This window comes from Pleurodeles waltl, chromosome 8 (assembly GCF_031143425.1).
Source record: "Pleurodeles waltl isolate 20211129_DDA chromosome 8, aPleWal1.hap1.20221129, whole genome shotgun sequence".
NCBI classification, from domain to species: domain Eukaryota; kingdom Metazoa; phylum Chordata; class Amphibia; order Caudata; family Salamandridae; genus Pleurodeles; species Pleurodeles waltl.
The window spans coordinates 348,160,372-348,188,263 of NC_090447.1; the positions used below are offsets into that span (position 1 = coordinate 348,160,372).

Here is a 27,892-nt window from a genome sequence, read left to right on the forward strand (position 1 = left end):
GGACCTGTAAAGATTCTTCAATACAGGTGGTGGTTCTGAGGGATCCCCTGGGTCCTCTCTGCCTTCTGTCCAACTAGGGAGACGGTGAGACCTTGCCTCTTCCTGCAGGACAGAATCCTTGGGCACTGTGACTGTTGTAGCAACCAAGGCTTCTTGACTCCTGCTCAGAGGGATCTTCAGGTTCCAAGTAACCTGTGCCCCTAGCACTCTACCTCTGCCAGGACAGTCTCCTCTCTGCTGCTCCAACAATGTGGGACTCTTCAGGTGTGCTCTCTGGGCCTCACTGCAACTTACTGTGCCTGCTGCCAGTGGGTGGCTAGTGGGGGGCTTTGAGTGCTTCTGCTGGCTCTCCTGCCTTCTGAGGATCAGCCCAGACTCCCCCTCCAAAGGTCAAGTCCACAGGACCTTGCTGGTCCTCTTCAGCGCTGCAAATCTCCAACAGTTCCAGTTGCATTTGCTTGTTGGTGGTCCTCCTGACCACTGACCTGTCTGCAATCCTGCCACCGGTGAGGGACAGCACCTGGGCGTCTTCAGAGACTCCTGTGCAGCTCCTGGACTCCGCAGCAGGACTTCATCCACCACCGTCGACCCAAATCTTTACCCACAGAAGGGTGGGCATTGCCTCCTGGACACTCCTGCGTGGACTGGACTCTGTACCATTCTTTTGCAGGTCCTCTTCATCCAGAATCCAGCAGTGGGTTCCACCAGCCTGGTTCTGTTCTTGCAATAATCCATGTACGAGTCCCCACGTTAGCCTATGAGACGACCAGGTAACTTACTTCTGCTCTCCTGGTCGCCTTCTAGATACTTACCTCTTAGGGTTCTACTCTCTCCCAGCCCTTGGCTAACTACTTCATATCCTCTAGTGGGGAACCCATTCTCGCATACCACCTTTTTAGTGTATGGTTTGGCCCCTCTAGAGGCCCTTTGCTATTTTTTGTTGTTGTTATTTCCTATTACTTACCTGTGTATATGTTGTGTGTACTTACCTCCAGGGAGGGAGGGGGGCAGTCCCAATAGTAATCAAGTTTGGTGTTCCTATAATAAAGTACCTTTATTTGTGCAACACTGTGTGGTTTCTTTCATGTGTGATAGGTTACTGTATTACTACTGTGGTTTTACAAGGGCTTGACACTCCTCCTAGATAAGTATTGGCTGCTCACCACTACTACCACTAGAGATTTGGCTACCTAGAAACTGTACCACAATCTAATAAGGGTTGCCTGGATCCAGTATAAGGTGTGACACCATATTTGTCCCCCACACACAGGGACAGGCTCCTACAATACTGCTCTGACATATTACAGGCAGGGTCGGAGAAATGAAACAAGAAATAAAATCTTGGGTGATCCATAGCAAGTAATAGCTGATTAAACTGAGCAGACCTCAGGGAGACACCATTCACACGAAATGCAGTGGAAAATCTGAGGGACACAGCCTCTTCTGAAAGCGCTCTTGAGGTTGCTATCAACTGATAGGGTGAAGTTTGGTTCGTATTAAAGTGATTGTTCATTGCCATCATATCCTATGATAATGATACATATACATCTGCTTTATTATGGTACCATGTAACAACTGGGAATGATTCAAGCATGTGAATCTATGAAAGATCCAATACTGGAGAATCATATATACACTCCACCACCACCAAACACACACCCAGGAAGCTGAAAAGAAAAACAAAATGTTCTTAATCCAACAGCAGCTTTTCCAACTTTGGAAAATGAGACCTCTCCTACAGACAAAACCTACAAGTCCATTCCCTTCCAGAATTAAGGTAATACAGCACACCAGTTTCCAACAGAGGGCTAGTAAACAAACATGGCCACCCAAAACATTCAGGTGGAGTCTCCAAAACACCACTCTTGACTGGGTTTGTCATAGATATGTTTGTTGCACATGTACTGTGAGCTTCATTGCTACCTTGGTTATTAGTGTGTGCATTAATAAAACTTACTGTCTGGATCAAATAATACACTGATGCTCATCACTGTCTGGTACCAGTCCTAATCCGGATAAAAATAAAGTCAGAAACACCACATGGGACAACTTCAGAAACCTCAGATTATCTCAAATTAGTCGAGTACTCACTCTTATTGTGTTTGTCCACTGAATGTTAGCACTTCTAGTTTTTAACTATAGAAGAACAATATTTCAGGGACACCTGTTTAAACAATACAAGACGGAACATTTCTCTAACGTACCATAGTTACTCTTCTACTGTTTGTGATTGTCACACAAACCTTCATACACAGGACATGAAATAGTTGCACACTTGAAAGAGAGAAATGGCATGTATTCTTATTGATATCCAGGCAGCTAAGCAGTCAGACCAATACAGAACACCAGCTTGTTTTTAAGTAGACAGAAGAGTTAGGGAAGACAAAACAAATATGTTTGAGACACGAAAATCAATTACCCATTTTCTGAACATTTTTATTGCGGTTTTCAGAGATAAACATGGGAACAAACAACATTTTCAGGTGTAGTGGTAATAACTGCAAAACACAGGCAGGCTGTAGTCAATAATACACAAATAACTCAAAGCAACATGATGTTGCTGTACAAGTCAGCCAGAGATTTCTGGCTTCACAGAAATATAAAGCAATATAAAGCAATTCACCACAATGCATATTTTGATGTGTTTTTTAGGAAGTTGGCTCTGTATATACTATCTCAAAGTGAGAGATAGTGTGCACAGAGTCCAATGGTTCCCCTTAGAGGTTGATAGTGGCAAAATTAGATAATTCTAATGCTCTATTTTGTGGTAGTGTGGTCGAGCAATAGGCTTATCAGAGGGTAGTGTTAAGCATCAGTTGTACACACAGGCAATAAATGAGGAACACACTCAAAGACTCCAGGACAATAATTTTTATATAGACAAATATATATCCTTAATTTATTTCAGAACCACAAGATTCAAAATTTGAAGTAAATACATAAAATGCAAGGTACTCCACACAGGTAAGTAAGGAACTTTGAATTAAAGCAGTAGTACACACAGTATAGGTTAAAATGGCAATAAGTTATGGACACAGTACAAAATCAACAGTTCCTGGGGGAGTTAAGTTTGGTTAGTGTTTGCAGATAAGTAAAGCACTTACACAGTCAGTCTCCTGGGCATAGGCAGCCCAAAGTCACTGCACCAGAAACAGAGGGCAGGGGGGCCACTCACAAGGTTGCAGTCGCCTGAGAGTCCTCTCTGCAGTGTTAGTTCTCTGGAGCTTCAGCTGGGGGTGTCGGGTGCAGAGTGTGAAGTCTCACGCTTCTGCTGGGAAGAGGGAGTTCTTTAACAGTTGTTTCAAAGTTGCAAAACTTTTGCTGTTGGTGAACAGTGCCACTGTTCTCAGGAGTTTCTTGGTCCTCCTCTGAGGTTTCAGAGGTCGCTGGTCCCTGTCGGATGCGTCGCTGTGCAGGTTCTTTGAGTCTGGAGACAGGCCGGAAGGGCTGGGGCCAAGTCAGTTGACGTCTCCTTCGTCTCTGCAGGGCTTTCAGGTCAGCAGTCCTTTGTGTAGATTGCATGAATCTGATTTCCTGGGTTCTTGGGTTGCCCCTAAATACTGAATTTAGGGGTGTGTTTAGGTCAGGAGGGCAGTAGCCAATGGCTACTGTCCTGGAGGGTGGCTACACCCTCTTTGTGCCTCCTCCCTGAGGGGAGGGGGGCAAATCCCTATTCTTATTGGGGGAATCCTCCAAACTCAAGATGGAGGATTTCTAAAGGCAGAGGTCACCTCAGCTCAGGACACCTTAGGGGCTGTCCTGACTGGTGGGTGACTCCTCCTTGTTTTTCTCATTATCCTCTCCTGCCTTGCTGCCAAAAGTGGGGGCAGTGGCCGGAGGGGCGGGCATCTCCACTAGCTGGGATGCCCTGGGGTGCTGTAACAAGAGGTGTTACAGTTCCTGCAGGGGGAGGTGAGAAGCACCTCCACCCAGTACAGGCTTTGTTACTGGACACAGAGTGACAAAGGCAAGCACACGATGTGGCCAGAAACTCGTCTTGTTGTGGCAGGCTGACAGAAACTGGTCAGCCTAGCACTAGGAGTCGGACTGGTATTCAGGGGGCATCTCTAAAATGCCCTCTGGGTGCATTTGACAATAAATCCCACACTGGCATCAGTGTGCATTTATTGTGCTGAGAAGTTTCATACCAAACTTCCCAGATTTCAGTGTAGCCATTATGGAACTGTGGAGTTCGTGTTTGACAAACTCCCAGACCATATACTCTTTATGGCTACCCTGCACTTACAATGTCTAAGGTTTGGCTTAGACACTGTAGGGACATAGTGCTCATGCACACATGCCCTCACCTGTGGTATAGTGCACCCTGCCTTAGGGCTGTAAGGCCTGCTAGAGGGGTGACTTACCTATGCCACAAGCAGTGTGAGGTTGGCATGGCACTCTGAGGGGAGTGCCATGTCGACTTAGTAATTTTCTCCCCACCAGCACGCACAAGCTGTGAGGCAGTGTGCATGTGCTGAGTGAGGGGTCCCCAGGGTGGCATAAGACATGCTGCAGCCCTTAGTGACCTTCCCTGGCATCAGAGCTCTTGGTACCAGTTACAAAGGACTTACCTGGGTGCAAGGGTTGTGCCAATTGTGGAGACAAAGGTACAGTTTAGGTAAAGAACACTGGTGCTGGGGCCTGGTTAGCAGGGTCCCAGCACACTTTTAAATAACTAGGCATCAGCAAAGGTAAAATGTTAGGGGGTAACCATGCCAAGGAGGCATTTCCTTACAAAGGGGCAGGAAGAAGCACTTGAGAGAGCAAGTAACACTCGTGAGTGATAGCAACGTGGGAAGCAGGGAGAAGCATATTAGGGTGCGAGCAGTCTAGGGAGAGAGCAAGAAAAATACTCTCACGGAACGCATAATCAGAAAGAAAAATGTAGTTACAGCGATGAAGAACAGCAGTGTCCCTGGTGACTTGCACAATCTGCTTGATACCTACCTGTCCCTGGGCACAAAAGAACTAGGAGTGGCTACAGTGGTGGCAGGGCCTGGCACGGTCTACACTAATCCACTGAGGTAGCCTTGGAATGTTCAAAACCGATAATCAATTGTTAAGCAGGGATAGAAAGGCTCAAGAAATGAGATGTTGCTCTTCTTACCTAAAGCGTTCAACAGTAAAATCAGCTTTTTTCGTCAAAGAGGAGTGGACCAATCAAAAGGCACACCTATAATGAATGCCTACAGGTCTCCAGAAAACCCAGTGGATTGCATCCATGTTGCAGCACCACTCTGGTGCCTACTGCTCGCCCCAAGCAATATGTAGTCTGGGCCAGCCCTAATTGCATATCTGGCTGCATCCTGGCCATCCAGAATGGTTTGAGCCGGAAAGGCCAAAACTCCTCCGTGACCACTGGCCATGTTCCAGAGAGTGTGCATGTAATAGCCTAATACACAGACCACACTGACCGACCTCAATGTCAAGTTTGCAGAATAGAACATCTGCTTCCCGAAAGTCTCAGTCCTTTTCAATTCCCCAATAGGGGGAGTCATATGAAATATATTAGGATTCATATTACTGGTGGAAGCCTGCACCATCAAACACTAAGGACTAGGATGCTACATAGGAGGATCTGTGTCTCCAAGTACCTGTTGGTGGAGTCTGGCTCCCTGCCTGTTTACCAAAGCAAGGCTTTGCCCAAGGGCCAATAAAGGTTATCAGCCCATAAAGTGGAAGTAAGGGCTCCTACAAGGCTGAACGAGGAATCAAAACCACAGTAAGGAAATTTGTCTTGAGTTCCACAGAATCCAATTGTGAGTGCAGCAACTCAGCCACACAACTGATGACTACAACAAATGAAGCACTTTCTTCCATTTAGGGCTATAGGGGGACAATCTCATCCTTGTATTTGGTAAGTTACAAGCGCGTTGAGAGGGTGTGTGTCTCTGTACATTTGTATACACTGTAATGTGGGGGTAAAGCCTCTCCATTGTCATTATCAGTTGGTGGCAAACTCTGGTGAATCCGAGGCAAAAATGTAATGGAACCTCCGATGACAGCTTTGTGGCAGAGGAAATGTTTTGCCCAAATCAGAAGGTATGGGAACCAGGTGTGATGGAGGGTAGTGAAACTCCAACCTCCACCAGGTTCATGACAGATTCAACTCATGGCTACACACTAGAATCAGCAGGGGCTTGATCTCCGGTGAAGTCAGAAACAGTGTTGATTAAGTGAGCAGTGCAGTTCTTGGGGCATGAATGGTAGTCTGATTCAAAGGGCTTGCAAGCACCAAGGACAGGGCCTCCGGCTGTGACGAGACTGAAGGTCCATGTGGATACTTGGGACCCAAAGGTAAGCCAGAAGAAAGAGTGCAAATATACAGCATTGCTTTGACCTGAAGCAGCGTCATAGATGGCCTGAGAAATTGGGGGTGAACAGAACCAGTTGTGGAATCAGTTCTTCAATCAGGGATTGAAAGTTAGATCAATATGGACTGACCCCCTTCTTATTTCTTTTTGGACAGACTGGTAGGACGGGATAGAGTTTCACTTTAATGTCTTATGCTTCTTCTTGGACTTTGATTTGGCCTTACATGACAACTTAGACTGTGAACAAGTGGTCTAGGGAACTGTATCAATAGCAGGACCGCACTTTCAACTTCTAGCAGGACTTATGCGAGGTCTGTGACTTCTTATGATCTTCAGTGACCTACAGCTTTGCTTCACAGTCCTCGATCACTTCCACATGCATGAGAGCACATTCTTCGCTTGAATTGGAGTCACGAACCAAGCCCTATCACTAGAAGCATACATCATGCTGGTCCATGACAGGCATCTGTTTCCAACAGTTACAACATGATATGAACTCCGTAGGCTTCAGTTAGGACATTGTTCCTAGCACACTGAAAAATAATTTAAAGGAATTTGTCAATCCTAGAAAAAGGGACTGGAGCTTCTATTCCACGTTTGTAAACTTCTGGATCCAGTCTAGAACCTGGTGAATATTCTAAAGGGGAAGACTCCAGTGAGTTATCCATCAGAAAGTATTTTATTTAAAGCTAACCATAAAGAAAAGCATACCACTAAAAACAATGCATTCTATTCCCACATTCTACTAGAGTCACTGTAATACATTTTCATTATGAAGTCTACTCCTCGAGGGACAGCTGAGCAGTGAGTTTGCCTACCTGTTCTGCCTGTCACTGCACAATGGACAGTAAAGTAGCACTATGGTGACTACCAAAACATATTTTGTGCCCATCTCCCTCCAGAACTGGCTCAACTTCACTGACTGCAAGAGGACATTTTAAATACCAGTGTTCATAGACTGTGTTACAAGGGTAGTTAAGACTAAGGGGCTGAATACTCAACAACTGGAGTTACTGTTATTATTAACAAATTAACACTTCAAGTAAGAGTTGTAACAGATATACGCTTGGAAAAAAAGAACCATTGCAGGGAAGATTTCCCTGCAGTATGCCACTTCCTTTTGGAAATGATTAGCCAATGTCATGAAGAAACTAACAAACATCTAGATTTAAGGCATCAATTGAAGAACCAGCACAATCTATGTATTGTTCGTCTACTAAACTGTGGTCTGCAATGCTTTTCTAGCAGTTTATCAGAAATGTTAAGGTAAACAGGATAATATCACAGAGACCTTGTTATTTAGACTGTAGAAAAAAGCGTTTCTAAAAAGGTGAGAAAAAAGGTAATCTGCCAGTGATTAGGCCTGCGGCATTCTGGAAGTCAAATGTCATTTTAGAGGTTTTGAGATCAAGTGTTCAAGTAAAGCCATCACAAAATAGTGAGCAAAATGTGCCTTTCACATCAGATAACAGTTACTAATACAAAGAGTGTGGCGTCTCTCAAATTCATTGTTGACTTTTATAATAATCTATGGATATATCTTTCTGTAAATTTCTCACAACTGGCTAAGGAAGATCTATGCATTTTGCTCCAAAAGGAAATAATAAATAATGCATGCATTAAAAAGTTCACATTCTGTTTTTTAAATTTTAACAGAGGGAAGGCACTGTGCAAGTAAAGAAGGGGGATCCTTGGCTCATATCATACTCTGTTTAAAACCAAGCAGTTATTCTCTTTCTAGAACAGTAATGGACAATTTCATAACAGTAATGGGTGTCATAGCACATATCTTGGTGTAATGAACTGCACGGCACAACGGGCATAGTTATCAGGACCCTGGGGGAACTGTGAACTGCCAATCCTCTATTCGTAGGTACCAATGCAACCAGTGAGCACCATTAAAATGAGAGAGATGCCCATGAGGGGGCATGGTGCGGAGGAGAGAGGGGCGAAGGAGAACTGGAGCAGATTTAGGTGCAGTGTGGCAGGACAAAGTGAAATTACGCAAGGGCCTGGAGCCCCTGAAGAAGGACCAGGCTGGCGGGTCCCAAGCCAAATCAGAGCCCAAAGTCTGCAGAGAGCGACTGCCAGGTGACCAAGAGGCAGCAAGCGGCACACACGGCAACTGGCGTGCAGGAGAAGACCAGCCCCACAGAGGAGGAGGAAGACAAGAGGTCAACTGCCTCAGTATGTGAACCAGTTGCAGCAGCTCATGAATAGAGCCGTGGCCTCAGGCAAGTGGATCACAAAGGCACTACTGGCATGAGATGGTGGGTGGTAGCATGTGAATACTTAATTGGTTAATAACCTATACTTGAGAGCAAGCACTTTAAAGCTCGGTGGTATTTATTAATATATGGACCTCTGACTCGGAGTTTGTGGCCTGGCATTATTTGGGGTCCTCATGGGGAAGATTCACAGACCAAGCACATAAGAGGTTGCACCCTAAAATGTCACTATGTGGTGTGGAGTTGGGACACTTGGACAGTGAATAAACCTGGATATTAAAAAATCTTACGTTGTTTTGTCCCCCGAGGGTATGAGCTGCCAGCTGGGAAGGAGCAGAACCAGAAAACCACTGCAGGATTGCAGTGCAAAAGACCAAAATGTGTCATTGTTCGACCATACTGGGGTGTCATTTAAAAGATTTGCAATAAACCTAAATACTTTATCAAGTACTCTGTGGTTGAGCCCAGTTCATCTCCCTGTCACACTTGGTAATGGCAGACCTTTGTTGTTTTGATCTACAGTGTACTCAAGATGTTCTGAGTTTACAAAATTGTAGGATCTAGAAAGCATTTGCATATTCTGTCTTTTAAATGGATAATTTTAATTTGGTTGGCGAGGATTCAAATTAGTAAAAAAACATGCATGCTTGTAAGTTACCATCAGAATGAAAGACATGCTCCAAATGTTGTAATGTAGCTATATTACCCAGCATCAAATGTTCAATAAATGTTAAATTTTAAAATCATAAGTACAACCAAGAAATCATAAAACAAACTTGATACTTTAGAAATGGGAAACCACTGGTCACACTTTTTCAATTTCAACTAACATGTACTCACCACTCCAGGCAAGCAGCCTTCAACTTCAGGGTTGGGACCATCACTGTAGTGATTGCCATGGTTGCCAGGAGAACCAGTTGAAGAGTCAGAAGAGCTATCAGGACTTGAAGGCATATTGGAACTTATTTGTGTAAGTTTGGCTGTAATTAACTGAAACAAATAATTTGATATGAAATAATACCTTTCCAGAAATTGTTTAATATTGTACAAGTAGACATTCAATCATACTCAAAACATACGAAAAAGGAGAAAAATGTTACTTACGTGGAAAAATACTTCAAAATCAATAATAGGAGAATAATTCTCAGGCACCACCAGGACAGCCTTCAAAATCATCCAAATATTCTATTTAAAAACTCCTTTTGTCTTTGTGACCAGTGTTTTTGTTTATGCTTGAGACATTTTTTGACAATGAAAACAAAGAAAAATAGCAGTACATAGAAAAAAAGGCAGAATGCTGCTTTGAACTACATGAAAAAGTCACTTACCTTCGACAATGCCTTATCTGGAAGAGACTATATCTAGCTGCAGATTCTTCATCTTTGAATTTTCCCCAGGTGTCAGACTGGATACAGATTTTTAGTGAGCAGTACCCCTGCTCACCTGTACATGGTGTTGATCGTCTTTGTGTCTGTCAGTGCTGTGCGCGCCGGAGATGACATCGCAGTTGCTATATAGGTGCCAACCAGGCACGCAGACGTCAGTTTCTTTTCACAACTTTCGATGTCAGAAGCGTGGAGCCATAAAGAACCACTTGTGTGCCATAACTAGGGCCCTTAAAGGGAAGTCTCTATCCCTAGACATCCATTCACAGAGCGGGGAGGATGGGTGGGTTGGCAAGGAATCTGCAACTAGCTATAGTCTCTACCGGATAAAGCATTACCAAAGATGATTAACTTGTTCATCTGAGAGAGACTTCTAGCTGTAGATTCCTAACCCTTGAATAGATACCCAAGCAATACCATTCCCGGAGGTGGGCCTGAGAAAGTCCTGCAGGACCAAGCAGGGAAAGTGCCTGTCCCTAAGGACCTGACCGGCCAGGCGGTAGTATTTTGTAAACATGTGCAGAGAAGCCCACGTCTCTGAATGACAGATGTCTAGGACCAAGACTCCATGTTCTAACGCAATAGTCACTGCTTCAGCTCTGGTGGAATCAGCTTGTAAGCCCTCAGGAGTTTGCTTTAAGGCCACTGAGTAGCAGATTTTAATCAAGAGTACGACCGATCTGGAAACTGTCTGCTTCTGCACGGCTCAACCTTTCTTCACACCTACATACCCCACAAAGCATTGGTTATACACAAGAAACTCTTTTGTATGATCAAGGTAGAACACCTATGTTCCTTTTCGGTCCAGGAGGTGGAATCTCTCCTCTTTCTTAGTAGGATGAGGGGGTGCGTAAAAAGAAAGCAAGGTGACAGATCGTCCTACAGGAAAAGGGTGCCCACTTTTGGCAGAAAGGAGGCCCTAATGTGAAGCACCACTTTGTCAGCATAGATATAGAGGTGGGCGGCATGAATGATATGCCCTGCAGCTCACTCACTCTGCAGGCAGATGAAATTGCCAAACGGAAAGCTCTTTTCAATGTGAGAAGCCTGAGGGGACAGTTGTGAAGAGGCTCAAAAAGAGCGCTGAACCAAATTAAGACCCCCACTGGGGCAAAATGAATGGGGTTGGAGGGAAGAGATGAGTAAGACGTTTGAGTAACCAATCTAAGAAACATAAGAAGGGAGAGAACTGACAAATAACCCTTAAGAGTGCCCAAAGCAGAGCTGTCCAGGGCAAGGGAAAGGATGAACAGTAGGTCCTAAGGAAGAGGGACAGAAAGGGAATCAACCGACTTTTCTGAATACCATGCCCAAATTTCTTCCAATGACAGGCGTACACCGTTTTAATGGATTGACACCTGGCTGCCAAGATGACGTTTCAGACTTTGGGAGGAAGCTGAAAAAACAAGTTACTTACCTTTGGAAACAAATGATCTGATAAAGATTACTAGTTGCAGATTCCTTACCTTAAAATAGATACCCAAGAAATACCATCCTTGGAGAAGGGTTTGCAAACAAGATCATTCTAGGTAGTTCTGCAGGACTGAATGGGCTAAGTACCCATCTCGTTCAGACCAGAGTATCCAGGCAGTAGTGTGGGGTAAACGTGTGCAAGGACGTCCACGTTGCTGCCTGGCAGATGTCCAGGACTGGAACTCCACCTGCTAATGCAGTGGTTGCAGTTGTATCTATAGTAGAGGTAAAGCGCAAGCCCTATGGGGGCTGCTTTTAAGCCAATGTGTAGAACATTTTAATGCAGAGAACAACCCATCTAGAGATGGTTCTCTTCTGCACTGCCCAACCTTTCTTCACACCCACATAACATACAAAGAGTTGATCATCCACCTGGAACTCTTTTGTACGGTCAAGATCGAATGGTTGGGCTGTGGGAGAGAGATTTTTTTTGGGGGGTAGGGGGGCTGTATGGGCGTGGTCAGCAACATGGCAGGCTAGATGTGCCTAGCGTGAGCTCCAGAACTGCCCACTGAGATCCTGATGAAATCCTGCCCAACACCTTTCCATCCACCACGAAAATGTGCACCTACCGAGCCTGAGGGGAGCGTAGAAGAAGGTAGCCGCCAATACCCCCCACTCCCAAAAAAGCAGTGGTTCCCAATCTGGGGTCCGGGGACCCCTGGGAACCCGCAAAGCCTCCTCAAGGGGTCTGCGACTGCTAATAAAATAATAACAGATCAATAAATTGTATACAAATAAACTGACTAAATGTACAACTGAAAATTTTTAAATGTACGGTAAACATCAAGAATTTCAAACTGGAGGCTAAAAATAAAATTAGTATCCTCAGATAGAGTCACGGAAGCAGTGCAGGTGCATCAAACATAACATAGTATGGAAGACGTGTTATTTCAATTGAATATGGAAAAGCTCCAACCTTCCTATTAAAATTATTATTATTTATTTATATTTGTTTTCAAATTAAATAAAATGTGTTACCATTTGTGTGTGTGTTTGATGAATGCTTGTTTCTGTATTTGTTGTGTATTGTTTTGCTTTTCAAATCATGGACAATGTTAAGGCAGTGGTCCCCGGCTACCAGTAACAACTCAGTGGGGGTCCCCGGATTCCAATAATGATTCAGTGGGGGTGGCCCGTGTTCCAGTAATAACAAAGTGGGGTTCCACAGAAGTCAAAAGGTTGAGGACCATTGGCCTACAGGAATGCACGTCCCCCATTTCATTTTCGCCTTTTCCGTTCTCACGTTTTCTTCTGTACCACCTTACACACTCCCCCCCCACCCACTTTTTTTTTTTTATTCCCTGCACTTCTATCTTCCCATCCCCCCCCCCCCAGCTTTGGGTGTTGTAAGTGGTATGTGTGAGCAGGGAAAATGGATACCGCAATCTCCCCAACACAGTAAGCGTGCAGTAGAGACCATGTGCTGTAAGTCATTAAAGCATTGATTGTCGTGAGGAGTGACAGAAGGTGTGTAAACCCCAAGCTGGGGTCAGTTGGTGGTGTGCGCACGGGGGAAAATGGATACCACAATCTCCCCAACACAGTAAGCTTGCGGTAAAGGGCATGTGCTATGAGTTATTAAAGCATTGATTGATTGTTGTGAGGAATGATAAAAGGTTTGTAAACCCCAAGATGGGGTCAGTTAAGAGTTGTTAATATAATATACGCGGGATGGGGGGGTGGGGGGGGTGAAGGGCCTACAGACCCTGAGATCTGATCCAGTGAAACGACGGCTCTAAAATGTATGTGGCCACATATGAGCAGAGGTGGAGGAGTGGGGGGGGGGGGGGGCAGTTTGCCTGAATGTTATGTATTGTTTTGATCAGTTGCTATATGTTCAGGAATTTGAGTAAGACAACGAGATATAAGCATTGTACCACATTGGGATTTCAGAATTCGGGGGGGAGGCAGAATGTGGTAAAAACGTGACACTTATGGAGACATTAAACCCTATAGGCGAAACCCGCTTGGTCCTTATGTGGAATGTGAATGGCTTAGGACATAAGATTAAGCGAGGACTAGAGGCAGATTTCATCAAGCTTCAGAAACCAGATATAGTCCTTTTGCAGGAAATGCCCCTCAAAAGCACTCACTGTCATTTCTTAGCGAGAGGAGTGTATACATTATTGGCGCATGTGGGTCACATCAGGTGCAAGAGGAGTAGCGATCCTAGTTTGTAAGACACCCCCCTTTCAGAGTCAAGGAATATGGGGTAGAGAAGATGTCACAATCATAACGGTATATTCGCCCCCTGATTACAAAAGCACACATTGCAGGCAGTGTCTGAAATCCTATTAGTGATGGACTCTACCTTATATATAATTGGGGGAGACTTTAACGATGTACTGACCACTACTTTGGGCAAGACAAGCACAGCGCACTGAATGGATGCACCCAAGACCACTCCTATGATGGTTTGCAGATACATAGGGCCTGAGGGACCAGAGGAAACGATTATACCAGACTAAACAAGCCTATTCCTATATTTCATGCATTCATATTGTATACTCTAGGCTGGATTACCTTTCTGCCCTAGCCGGGGAAGTAGAGGCAGTGCAAGACACCGACTATCTAGCACGAGGACTGTCTGACCACTCTCCGCTCAGGGCCACAATAGGTGGACGACAGGATAGAGGGATCAGTTGGTGTCAGAATGCCCGGGAGTTACGGAATAAAATTATCTTGAAGGAAGTTAGGACTGAAACAAAACTATTTATTAGAAAATAAAGGTACAGTAGAATCAGCGGCAACACTGTGGGAAGCCTATAAGGTGGTGATACGTTGAAGAACACAGGATGCTATCGTCCATAAAAATAGGAAAGAGAGTGAAGAGCTTAAGGACAGAGAAGATAGACTGATAAGTCTGGAATTGGAGAATATTAACTCACCCTACCTCTTGACCCTCAGACTGAGTTTTTAAAGGCAGAGTATAGAGAACTAGCCACTAAAGAATTTAGAACACATCAATTGGGAGTACAACATCGCCTATACAATACTAGAGACAAGTCCGGGAAGCTGCTAGTATGGTACACCGAGAGGCTAGGTGGGTGGCCCAGAAAGAGGGAGTGGATGGTACCCAGTGTAAGACAGCAAAGAGAAAGTAGATGAATTTGCCCGATTTTAGGTGACTCTATATAGAAAGCACACTGGAATAAAGAGACACCACATTGAGGAGTACTTAGATGCAATTACCCTCCGAATACTGTCAGGAGAGGATAAGGAGACCCCAGACAAAGAGAGATCTCTTACAGAGGTGAAAGCAGCAGTGCCCAAACTGGTCACGGGGAAGACCCCAGGCCCTAATGGCCTCCTCGCGGAATTCTTAAGGAACAGATTGACATGCTGGCACCTCGCTTACATAGTTTATATAAAAGGCAGCATTGAAGGATGGAATCCTACCTCCCAAGTTGCATTAAGTCATAATAGTAGTCATTCATAAAGCCAGAAAATCCCCACTGAGTGTGGGTCATACTGCCTCATCTCACTCCTAAATGTTGAAAGCCCAATCCTATCTACTATATAGGCCACTAGACTTTTTTTTTTTAAGTCTCTCCGAACTTGCACATCTGGACCAATCTGGATTCATGAACAAAAGATCTACCAGAGGTAACCTCAGGCGGCTCCATAATTGGATGAAGACAGTGGAGCACCACACAGACCCCCATATATTTTTATCATTAGATGCCGAAAAGGCTCTTGATGCAATGCACTGGCCCTTCATGATGGCTACCCTACAGCAGCTGGGATCTGGAACCAAATTCCTGTCATGGGTGGAGCCGCTTTACAACGGACCCTATGCGGCGGTGCAAGTAAATGGAGTACTCTCTAATGAATTCTCTATACAGAAAGGCACCTGTCAGGGGTGCCCTCTCTCTCCTGTCTTATTCGCTTTCAGACTAGAGCCCCCTAGCCAGCTGCATCCGCGAATACCTGCGGATGCAAGGTTTTCAGGCCTTGAACACAGCCCTAGAGAAAGTGTTTTTTCAGATGATATTCATTTTTATATAGACCCTTGTCCTTTTTGGGAACAAGAAAGCAGGAATAACAACCACAGCCTACTTTTGGCAGTGGAACTCTCTCTATGGAGCCGTTGGTCAAGAGAGCCACAACTTACTCACGGGGAAGGGACAGATGATCCTCCATCATCCGGTCGTAAGATTGTGACATAGATAAAGATGTTGTCTTGAAGGAGAGAGAGTAGCCCGCTTGAACAATCTGCAAAATGGGTTGCCAGTGAGGAAGCTGATGATGAATCCTACTGCCAAATAAGTGTCCTTGGTGGGAGAGTGGTAGACTAGGAGGGTTTAGAGACTGCTGCAGAGGGGGTGATGGTGGACTGACCAAACCACTGGCCTGACACACAAGGTAGATGGGTTCCGCGTCCTCTGCCATGCAGAGGCTGTGCAGCATTTGCGGTATGGTGGTTGGATGGAACTTGGAAGTCCCTTCCGTAGCCACAAAAGGCAGATTGGGGGTGAGGGGGGAATGGGGCGGATTGGAAGTAGGGCGCAAGGCCCTAAGACCTAGCCATAGTCCAAGAATCCTTGAAGCGCTTGAGTGCCAAATCTGCCTCGTCTCGAAGAGACGGGTGTCATCGAAAGGCATGTCCATAAGAGAATACCGGACATCCCACAAAAAGCCATACGTTCTCAGCCAGGTGTGCTGCCAGAGGGCCACTGTAGTTGAAACCACTATGCCTAGCAAGTGTTGTGTCCAGTCTGCAACGGAATGTGAACTTTGCTGAGTCACTCCCATCAGCAACAGCCCGAAAGAGTACAGCCTGGACCTCGTCCAGGACCTGTGGCAGCACTTGCCCAACTACATCCCACAGTGTGTGGGAATAAGTGTCTAAAAGGCATGCGGTGTTCAAAGACCCCAATGCCAGGTTGGCGGCACAAAACAAATTTCAAATTGAGTCCAGCCTCTTGGATTCCCTATCCAGGTGAGTGGTAGGGAACGGGCAATGAAGTAGAGGCATAGACCACCAAGCTCTCAAGGGTGGGGTTGTGGGTCAGGAAACTTGGGTCCCCAGGTGCAGGGCGATGGCGGATTCATAGGAGCCCCTGTGCTGGGTGTAGACCAGGTATCCTGAAGGATGCCCGTGAGGGTAGGGGTTTGGAGGTAAAATATCCTGGATGCAGTACCTCTGTCAAGAGATTAGTCTGGACTGCCAACGAGGGTAGGGGAAGGTCCAGGACATCAGCCACCCTCATCACCACCACTGCAGAAGAGGCTCCCTCCTCCATAGCAATGTTAGGGGGAGAAAGCATACCAGTATCTGGAGATATGTTCAGTTCACTGGCTTCACCCAAATCTCCATGCCAGTCCATTTCCTCTTAGTAGGGCTGGTAGACTAAAGGGTTCAACGACCCCTCCCAAGCCTCTCTGAAGAGTCCAGCAAAATAGGGCTCAGTATCCGATCTAGGCGGCAAAACTCCTGTTGGCATCTGAGTCGGGTGACATCCATTTGGCTCTCTGTCGGAGTCACGGATGACAATGGGGATGGTGGCGCCAGTGAGTGCAGGGAGCATCTAAATCGGGAGCGGTGCTGGGGAAGGTCGAGGTGGTACGACCACCGCTGGTCCAGATCCAGGACTGGATCCCTGGGAGTCCATCAGTGTAGAAGCTGCTGGCACGAAACCTGATGGGGCCCCCTACGAGCCAGCGGGCCTCAAAGGTACACTGGCAGGATTGGGACTACTCAAAAATGACACACACAGTGTAAGATGCTGGCGTAATTTATGGTGTACACCTATGGTCTGACACCCTACACTAAGTGCAGGCAACCCTTAGGGATAGTGTTTTGGTGCCTAGATAACCAAAGCTCTTTAGGGGTAGATGTGGAGAGCAACTCAGGTTTATCAAGGAGGTAGTAGTAGTCAGTCAGTAACTATCACACAAGAAAGAACCATTGCAAGTGTAACAAAAATAAAGTATTCTTTATTATAACACTAAGACCATACTAACGTTGGTATATCGCCTCTTGAATGTATATTTATAAAACACAAAAACAATTTTGCAAAAAAGTAATATTTTAAACTCCACTTAACTGCCAATATGTTTTAGCTCCTTTGTTACACATTTAAAGTAATTTATGCCATACAATGAAAATGTTTAGTTACGGCTTTCTCATATATGCTGTGTCATTTCTATACTATCTGTGCCAAATTTCCAAAGAACCTTTGCAACACGGCACAGCAGTAGGAATTAGTGTGCTGCACTGTGCTAAAGGGAGAGAGCAGAACAGTGTCATATCTAATAAGCTATAGCACTATTTTTCTCTCTCCCTGCACTGGTGTACTGTAGGCTGCCTTTCGCTAATTCACACACCCTTACACCATAGTTGCTGAATTGAGTGTGTGATGTCAAGCATAGTTTTGTAATGGAATGGAACCCTTCCAGTACAAAAAACTATGCTTTTGACATTACCACACCAGCAGCTCGGGGTCGGTCAGGTGCAGAGGTCAAAGAGGTGCCCAAAACACATAGGCACCTTTGGAGAACAGGGTTGCTCCGGTTCCAGTCTGCCAGTAGGTAAGTACCCGCATCCTCGGGGGCAGACCAGGGATTTTTGTAGAGCTCTGGGGGGGGGGGGGGGGGGGGGGGGGGGGGGACACAAATAGGCACACAAAAAACACCCTCAGCGGCACAGGGGTGGCCGTGTGCAGTGTGCAAAGCAGGTGTCGGGTTTTGTATTGGATTCAATGGAGGGGCCCGGGGGTCACTATAGTGGTGCAGGCAGGGCACAGGGGGGCTTCTCGGGCCAGCCACTATCTGGGCTAGGTAGAGGGTCACCTGAGGGTCACTTCTGCACTGAGGTTTGGTTCCTTCTGGTCCTGGGGGCTGCAGGTGCAGTGCTTGGTCCAGGCGTCGGGTCCTTGTTACAGGCAGTTGCGGTCAGGGGGAGCCTCTGGATTCTCTCTGCATGTGTCGCTGTGGGGGACCAGGGGGGTCGTCTCGGGCTACTCACAGGGTCGCAGTCGCCTGGGAGTACTCCCTGTGGTGTTAGTTCTCTGGATCTCGAGCCGGGTGCAGAGGGTGAAGTCTCACACTTCTAGTGGGAAGAGTGAGGACTTTGAAAGTTGCAGAAAAGTTGCAATATTGTTGCTGCTTGTTGAGCAGAACCTCTGCTCACAGGAGTTTCTTGGTCCTTAGGTTCAGGGCAGTCCTCTGAGGCTTCAGAAGTCGCTGGTCCCTGTTGGATGCGTCGCAGTTGCAGTTTTTCAAGTCAGGAGATAGGCCGGTAGGGCTGGGGCCAAAGCAGTTTTCTTCCATCGTCTCTGCAGGGCTTTCAGGTCAGCAGTCGTCCTTCTTAGTTCAGGTTGCAGAAATTTGATTTCCTGGGTTTTTGGGTGCCTCTAAATACTTAATTTAGGGGTGAGTTTAGGTCTGGGGGGCAGTAGCCAATGGCTACTGTTCTGGAGGGTGGCTACACCCTCTTTGTGCCTCCTACCTGAGGGGAGGGGGGCACATCCCTAATCCTATTGGGGAAATCCTCCAATCTCAAGATGGAGGATTTCTAAAGGCAGGGGTCACCTCAGCTCAGGACACCTTAGGGGCTGTCCTGACTGGTGGGTGACTCCTCGTTTTTCTCATTATCTGCTCCAGCCTTGCTGCTAAAAGTGGGGGCAGTGGCCAGAGGGGCAGGCATCTCTACTAGCTGGGATGCCCTGGGGTGCTGTAACAATTGGCACGAGCCTTTGAGGCTCACTGCTAGGTGTTACAGTTCCTGCAGGGGGAGGTGAGAAGCACCTCCACCCAGTACAGTGTTTTGTTTCTGTCCTCAGAGCACAAAGGCTCACACCCCAGGGGGGCAGAAACTCATCTCAGTGGCAGGCTGGCACAGACCAGTCAGTCCTGCACTGAAGGATTGGGTAAGATACAGGAGGCATCTTCTAAGATGCCCTCTTTGTGCATTTTGTAATAAATCCAACACTGGCATCAGTGTGGGTGTTATTATTCTGAGACGTTTGATACCAAACTTCCCAGTATTAGGGAAGCCATTATGGAGCTGTGGAGTTTGTTTTTGACAAACTCCCAGACCATATACTTAATATGGCCACACTGCACTTACAATGTCTAAGAATGGACTTAGACACTGTAGGGGCATATTGCTCATGCAGCTATGCCATCACCCGTGGCATAGTGCACCCTGCCTTAGGGCGGTAAGGCCTGCTAGCAGGGTGACTTACCTATGCCACAGGCAGTATTTGTTGTGCATGGCATCCTGAGGGGGATGCCATGTCGACTTTGCCTTTTTGTCCCCACCAACACACACAATCTGCAATGGCAGCGTGCCTGTGTTAGGTGAGGGGTCCCTTAGGGTGGCACAACACATGCTGCAGCCCTTAGGAGCCTTCCCTGGTCACAGGGCCCTTGGTACCTTTTACAAGGGACTTATCTGTGTGCCAGGGGTGTGCCAATTGTGGACACAATGGTACATTTTTAGTGAAAGAACACTGGTGCTGGGGCCTAGTTAGCAGGGTCCCAGCATACTTCTCAGTCAAGTCAGCATCAATATCAGGCACAAAGTGGGGGATAACTGCAACAGGGAGCCATTTTCTTACACTTAGTATATGGTTTGTGTTGCCCCTAGACCTATTTTCTCCCACTGCATTTTATAGCATTTCCTATTGTTTGCACTAATCTATGTCTAACTACTTACCTTATTTTGGTGTCTAGTGTATATATTGTGTATAATACTTACCTCCAGAAGGAGTATTGCCTCCAAGATATTTTTGGTACTGTGTCACCCAAATAAACTACCTTTTTTTTGGCAACACTGAGTATTATCTTTACTTGTAAGTTCTGTGTAACTATAAGTTGTATTGCATGAGCTTTATTTGTCTCCTAGTTCAGCCAAAGCTGCTCTGCTATACCTACCTCTGTCAGCCTAAGCTGCTAGAACACTACTACATTTCACTAATAAGTGATAACTGGACCTGGTATAAGGTGTAAGTACCCAAGGTACCCACTACAAACCAGGCCAGCCTCCTACACAGTTGCATGGTTAGAACAGCTCTGAGATATGGCTGGACTGAAGAGGCTCAAGTGAGATTTTTGGAAACTAATAGTGAAGTCTAGTTGATGAAGCAAGTCTATGGTAGTTTGGATGTGAAGTAGACAAAGTGTGAGAGGGCTGTCCACATCTAGATATGGGAAGACATGAATGTTTTGTCTGCGCAAGTGTGCTGTTACCACCGCAAGACATTTTATTAACACCTGTGGTGCAGTAGTTACCCCAAATGGGAGAACTTTGAACTGGTAGCAATTGGCTGCTATCACAAATGTGAGGTATTTGGGATGTGCTGGTTGTAGAAGGATGTGAAAATAGGTGTCCTTCTAATCTAGTACTGAGTGGGAGTCGCCTTGCTGAAGGAGGGGGATTATGTCCTGAAGTGTTACCATGTGACAATGCTTTGACAGGATGTAATAATTCAACGGCTTCAGATCTAATGACCCATCCTTCTTGGGGATCAGAAAGTACAGGGAGTATATTCATGTCCCTTGATTGTGTGTAGAAATGGGTTCTATGGTTTCTGTGAGTAGGAGAGTCAGAACTTCCAGTTTCAGCAGAATGAGATGTTCTAGAGAGAGGGTTTGTGAGTGTGAGGGAGAATGTTTGGAGGTGTGGAAATAAGCTCCAGACAGTAACCATGTTGGATAATATCAAACACTCTATAATCTGATGTTATCTTTTGCCAGGCAGGGAGGAACCGCTGTAGATGTCCCCCAACAGGTTTTCAGTAGTTGGGGGAAGGAGAAGGCTCCGCCACTGTTTTTTTGGCAGTGAAGGAGCCACGTGGTGAGGTTGTTTTGCCCCTTTGTTTTGTGTTCTTTTCCCTATATTTGCCTCTATAGAAACCTCTAGGGGAGGACTGCTGGCTGTTTTGACCTCTATGATAGAAGGACGAGGTGTCTGTGGATGTGGCCTTAAAATGGACGTCAAAAGGACCCATGTACAGTAGGTGTTTGTAAGGCACCCATGGATTTAGCCACATCTGTGTCTTTCTCCCTTTTTTTTTTTTTTTAAAAGAGTGCCTGGTCGACCTGTGAGATAAAGAGATGCCCTTTGTCAAAGAGGACTTTTAGTATTGTCTGTTGCATCTCTGGTTTAAAAACGGAAATGTGTAGCCACACATAGCGGCATAAAAGGACCCTAGTATTAGTCCCACTGGCTGTGTCCAGAATCCGAAGCACAACCAATTGAATTATTGGAGTTAAGTTGTCCCCTCGTTGACTATCTCCTGGCCTCTCTTTTTATGCTCCTCTGGAAGGTACTGGAGGAGGTCCTCCATCTTGTCCCAGTTGGCATGGACATATCTGGCTAAGAGTCCCCGAGTGTTCGCTATACGCCAGTGGTTGGCACTGCAACCCGTTTCCCAGAGGCATCTACAAGTTTGCTCTCCTTGTCAGGAGGCAGATCATCATTGGCAGCTTGAGAGTTAGCTCTCTTTCTAGCACTGGAGACCGTCAGAAAATCAAGGGGGACTTGACCTCTGATAAAAAATAGATCAGAGGGAGAAGCCTTATATTATTTCTCCATGTGGAGTGTAATGCATGCTCTAGATGGATCATTAGAAATGTCCTCTCAGTGCCTCAGCATTCCTTTCAGCATTGGGTGGTGCTGTGTTACCCTGTGAGAGGTGGAGAGGGTTTCAAATAGGAAATCATCCTCAAAGGACTACTTATCTATAGGTACCTGGTGATATATGACTGCTCTACCAATAAGCCCTTGAAAAGAGATGGTATCATCTGGGGGAGACAGTCTAGCAGGGAAGACATCTATGTCGGTGTCAGAGTGTGGGTCACCATCACAGGTTGACCAAGGGTCTGTGTTTTGCCAGAAAACAAAAGTGTCATCCCTTGTTCCCTGATCACCTGTAAAAGAATGGGGGGACCCCTGAGGGATGATGTAAAGTGGGTCACCCTCTGAATGAGGAGGTGAGGGTGGTAGAGGTGATGTTGGTGGCGGAGGAGAGGCAGCAAGTTAGAGGAAGGAGTGAAGTAATAGAGTCCTGATCTGTTCTCTTATTTTTGAGAGCAGGCAAAGGTACATCAATGACCTCTGTAAAAGAAAGCTGTCTCTTTGATGGTGTAGTGACAACAACTTAACAAGATACGGCTAGTCTGGGGCTGTATATGGAGTTGTTTCTCTTTAGCAATTAGATGCTCTTTTACTTTATGGATGATAGGCTCAACTGAGGGACATGGTTCTGAAGTTGGTGTGCGCCTCGGCGGTCTTGTGTTAAGAAGCCGTAAAAGTCAGTGCCAAGGCTACTTGCAAAGTTCTTTTCATCACTGTGGTGGTCTATGCTGACTGCAAGCCTGAGTCTGTCAGTGGTGAAGCTGGTCAGCTTGGCGCCGAGATGGTCGGTTTAAGCTTGTGTTTTGATGTCGAGCATGATGAGGAGGCAACCAAATCTGTCTTCCAGTACCAACCGTGTTAGGCTGGAAGAACCCAGAAGTCGGTTAGGGTGGAAACCGAAGCAAACCACTTCAGCTTCGAGCAGAGTTCATGACATTCGAAAAACTTCATGAGATGACATGCAGTTATCTGAGGCTGGCAGGTTACCGTAAGAATTAAAAATATCTGCTATCCTTTCTTCCTGAGACTAATTGGACGACCAACAAAAAACTAAAATTCACTTTTTGGCTGAAGAGTAACCATGTGTTCTGAATCCTGAGGGGAACCCCCAAGTGGTTTTGGGTTCGAAGTACATTGAAAAGAGAACAACCAGGAAAGCGCTTACTAAGTGAATTTGGGCAAAGGATGTAAACTGTGTAGAATTTTTTTTTTTACCGTTATGTGCCATTATTGGAATTTGTTTTTTTCACTTCTGGTATAGGTCCTCGAGCTATGAAATGGTTGGAATTGGTTCAGCTCTTTTCTGACAGAATAATTCAGAACCAGGATACAAACATTGGTATAGGTTTACACATAGGTGAAATAGTATTGCATTTTATTTTTTGTTAAATGTGATGTACTGTGAAATGTTTTTTGAGTTTAAATTCCTGTTTCAGGATTGCCATTTTTTTCTAACCTGTGTTTGTCCGCTGTGTATGATTTTTATGTAGATAAGTGACCTGCTAATTTTTTATATTAAAAAAAGTAAATGGTTGCCACGTTAATTGATTTGCATGCCCACAAATTTTAAAGACTGCGTGAGTGTTAAATGACAGTCAGCATTGGCACTTTTTCTTGTACATGGCCATGGCTTGACGGCGGTGGTGGCCCGGTAGCCTTTGCTTCGGTGGGTGGTGGTGGTTTCTTGGGCAGGGCGCGTATCTCTACTCAAGGGACATTGCACCGGAGCGAAATATTGCATCTCAATGACTTCATCTACATCAGACTTCGAGTCTTCGATCGTGAAGATGTCTTCCTCAGCTGCAGAGGCCTCTTGCAGTTGTTCTTCCTCCTCCAACTTCACATCCTGTTGTTGTAAGATGTCAGGTGTATCCTCGACCTCCTGTCACTGCATTTCTCTACAATGCGCTCTTCAGTCCCGTAGAGTTTTCTTTGATCGAAAGGACCAACAAGCCTCACAGGCCTCCTCTCTTTGGTAGAAAGACAAACACATTACATACCTGGTGTTGGTTGGTCCGCGGGAACTTCGCGTGGCACTTAGGGCAAATACGGAAGAGATCTCTACCACCAGGAGTTCATGCTCGAGTTCGATGAATTGAGAAAATGGCAGCAAAGGAATGGAGGTGAACATTCAACAATACAGACGGTAAGAGGTGGATCCTGAATGGAAAGGGTCTGAAAAAAACAACCTCGACTTGAATCTTGGAGAAACACAACTGGACCCACCAGCCGGTGAAAACAATATAACAATGGAGTCGATGCCCATGCACATTACCGGAACAGGAAGAGTCACTACACCTTGTGTCTCGAAAAACTTTTTGAAGAAAAACTTGCAGCCTTCCAGACCCAACACTAGATGGCAGGAATATGCAGAGCATGTGTATCTACAGCCACACAGGCCATCAAACATAAGTTACCTTCACGATATGCATTCCAAGAGGTTTGCTGTAAAAAAAACTCACCAATACAGAAAACGCAGATTCATTTTTTGTTTTTTGTATTAAAGAGGGTGCAGCCTTTACTTAAGAGAAATAAGAGTAAAGCAAAGTAATCTTCAGTCATAATAGCTCTCAATGGTAGATATGTTAGTACTACCCAGAGACAAAGTTAAATTCCCGTATCTCTACACCAAAATGAAGAAACAATTCTGATTCATTAATTCAAACAGAAGAGAACAGGTCATACACCAATTTCTTCCTTTCAAAATCCTGATTACTTAAAGAGCGGTGGCTTTTTATAAAAATAAAAAATAAACCTTTTAGTTGGGCGCCTGCTACTCTGGTCGACTCCCAAAAACTACAGAACTGATGACCTGTTTATCTCCATAACAAATGGCTAACAGGAATATGAAGATGTCAAGAGATCTATGCTGAAAAGCAATCAAAATCAACAGGTCCTTCAGAGACTATAAAGTGGAGATATAAAGTCCCCTGCAAAGACTCCTAAGAGGGAATAAAAACCTATGGCCACCATGGATACATTAATTATGTTCAGTCACATTCTTTCTGGTGGATACTCAAACTCACTGAAGATTCCTCACCTTTGGACTACTCTACAGGTGCAAGAGTGGATCTGAAAGATTTCACAGCACTACTCTCTTGTTCTGCTAGTTGGCGCTGTGCATCTAAGCACAACTCCTGCACGCTATTATCAGTTTCTTGTTTGACTCTTTCTGCGCCCTCTGACACAGAGTACAAAACAACTGGGGGTATAAGTGTGCAAATCTCCCATTTGGGACATTTTTAGATAGTAACAGGAGGCTACTCCCCAGAACCACAGAATAGGGTAGCAGGCGTGCAGTGAGGAATCAGCAGTTAGAGTATCCACAGGAAAGAGCTTTACCAGATGTAAGTAAGTTGCTCTTCCGATGGACTTCTAATAGTAGACTCCTTACCTTTAAAGTAGATACCAAAGCGAACCTCCCAAGGTGGAGGGTCTTTGGAGTCCTGCAAAACTAACCTGGTCCTTCCTATCAGACCAAGTTGTCACGGAAGGAGTGTTTTGTGAACGTGTGCACTGACACCTATGTTGCAGCCTCCCAGATGTCAACAACAGACACTTGACATGCTCTGGCAGCTGTAGCAGGCTTGGCCCTGGTGGAATGAGGCCTCAAATGTTTCCGCAGGCTGGTTCTTGGCCAATGCATAGCACTCCTCTTAAAGCCTCTCTGACGTCCAAGGAAGCTGAGAAGGGTCGAAAAGGAATGGAAGGACAAAGCCCAACTGTCCCCATCTGTCGGATGTACTGGCCTGCCACTCTAGAAGAAAATATCTGATCCTGCTTTGAACAAGTTTGCTGTGCGCTCTGAAGCTTCTATAGTAGCCTATGAAGCAGACTGTATTGACTGACTTCAATGCTCAGCTGGCAGATGAGAACATCTGCTTTCTGAATGCCTCAATCCTTTAGAACTACCTGTCTGAAGGGGTTTTGGGGAATGAATTAAGGTTCACTTCACTGTGGCTGTTTGGACCATCAAAAACGTAGGAGTCAGGTGCTGAGCAAAAAAAAAAAAAAAAAAAAAAAAAAGGCCAGGTTGCTAGGTGCCAAACTCTGGTGCTTAGCCATCTGCCTGTTCACCATTGTGCAAGAGCAAGGCTTTGCCCAAGTACTCACAAAGGTGTCAGAGCTGTCTTAAATGGAAGCAAGGGTTCAGATTAGGCTGACCCACAGCAGCGAGACAGGTTGGCACCTTGACAGTCTCCCATCTTCTCTTTGGAACGAGAATGCTGGAATGGAGTCGAGTCCCTTTTTGACTTCTTTAATTTCTTCTTGGTTTTCAACTTACTGAACAACTTTGACCACAAACAGACTTGTCATGGGAGTGGCCTCTAAAAAGGGAATGAGTAAGCCCCTGACTTGAGGCAGGACTTAGGTGACATCCATGACTTCTTTCAGCGTTCAGCAATTTACAGCTTTGTTTCACGGTTCTGGATCATCTTTGGGGGCAGGATGGCACACACTACGCATGACTTGGAGCTGTGTTCTGGGCACAAACATCATAGGTAGATCTTGTGAGGGTGTGTCACTGACATATGCTTCCGTCACTGACATACGCTTCCAACAGTCAGTGCTGGAACCCTGTATTATTCAGTGGAGACATCTGGAGAGAATGTCAAATGAATCAGTCATCCAACAAAAGGGAGTGGAGCTCCAGATCCATGTACAAAGGCGCAGAAAGAAAGAAGCTGATGTCAGAGGGCAGGAGTGTCAACTATATGTGGCTCTGCTCTCCTACTCGGGGCAGAACAGGGTTGACGCGCTGCTGAGTTACTCCACCTTGCAGAGCACAGGAATACTGTTATAAAACCTTCCAGATCCAGTTCAGCGCCTGAGAAATATTGCAAAGGTGAGGAATTTGAGGCTGGAAGTATCCATCAAAAACAAATTATACAATGTAGCATCTTCGGTATGATAACTGTCTGTTTTAATGGCTCTATGTATGGGCCTTGGCAATTTAAGTAGGTTGAAACAAGCTGCTGGGGTTTCAACCGTCACCAAAACAAGGTCCTGCCCAAAGTTGAAAATGGTGCAGTCCAAGCCTCTAATAAAATGTCTATGCTTAAATCAACTGTCACAGGGAATCTAGGTGCCAGGGTAAGGCAGAGCCCAGCTATGTATTCATATCTGCATGTGCTTATGTCATAGAAAGAACTGAATTTTAGCCAGCATATATAAGGAATAGTATGCACATAGGAATTTTATACATGTTAGTTCATTTTTTTTAAAGAAACATTACAACTGCTGATAGCTACAAGTGGAAATAGCCGATATTACACTTTGATTCCTGACCTCCAATAATTACCTTTTTCTGATAAATACTTCGACTCTGCAAATTGTGTGTGGAGTCTGTACAGACGCCAATTCTGCCCGTTGATGTCAATTATTTTCTTTCTGCATCACCAGACGTGGATCCATTTTGAGAGCTTCATGTGATTGTAGTTTTCATGACAACAGCATGAATTGAACGATCTGGTTCATCTTCTGGGGTTTACATTGAGAGTAGGGCGACAATGGGATCATGGTCTCTCATAGGCCTCAGGTCCACTTCAAGTTCTAAGATTCCACCCGCTACTGGACAAGTCAACTACGGTGTAGTTAACAGTAGTGGTGGGACAGAGGAAAGCGGTTATCTTCCTAGCAGAGTTAGACATTTTTTACCTTGCAGCTCTGCTATTCAGCACCCAATCCATCAGGGAAAAGGACTTTAGTGGACCTGCTTCCTTTGGAAGTATTTACCCAGGCTTCTGGAGTATACAAAGACAAGAATGAGAAGGATCAAACATGTTCCTCGCTGCCAAAGAATTTCTGTTTGCAGCTCTCTGCAGAATACTGCAGCAATCCCAAAGGTCAGCAAGAATTGCTGCAGGTTACTAATGGCCAAAGGAATGTGGATCACCAGAA

The 27,892-nt window shown here is 45.5% G+C and overlaps 1 protein-coding gene across 4 annotated transcripts in view; it reads right to left on the minus strand.

Annotated features, from left to right (window-relative positions):
- The window catches only part of USP9X (ubiquitin specific peptidase 9 X-linked), a 1,493,361-nt gene that overhangs the window by 727,784 nt on the left and 737,685 nt on the right, over positions 1 to 27,892 (minus strand). For all 4 annotated transcript variants that reach the window (XM_069204214.1, XM_069204212.1, XM_069204215.1 and 1 more), the window contains exon 20: positions 9,383 to 9,532. In XM_069204214.1, coding sequence (XP_069060315.1) covers positions 9,383 to 9,532 — 150 coding nt within the window. The remainder of the gene's footprint in view (positions 1 to 9,382; positions 9,533 to 27,892) is intronic.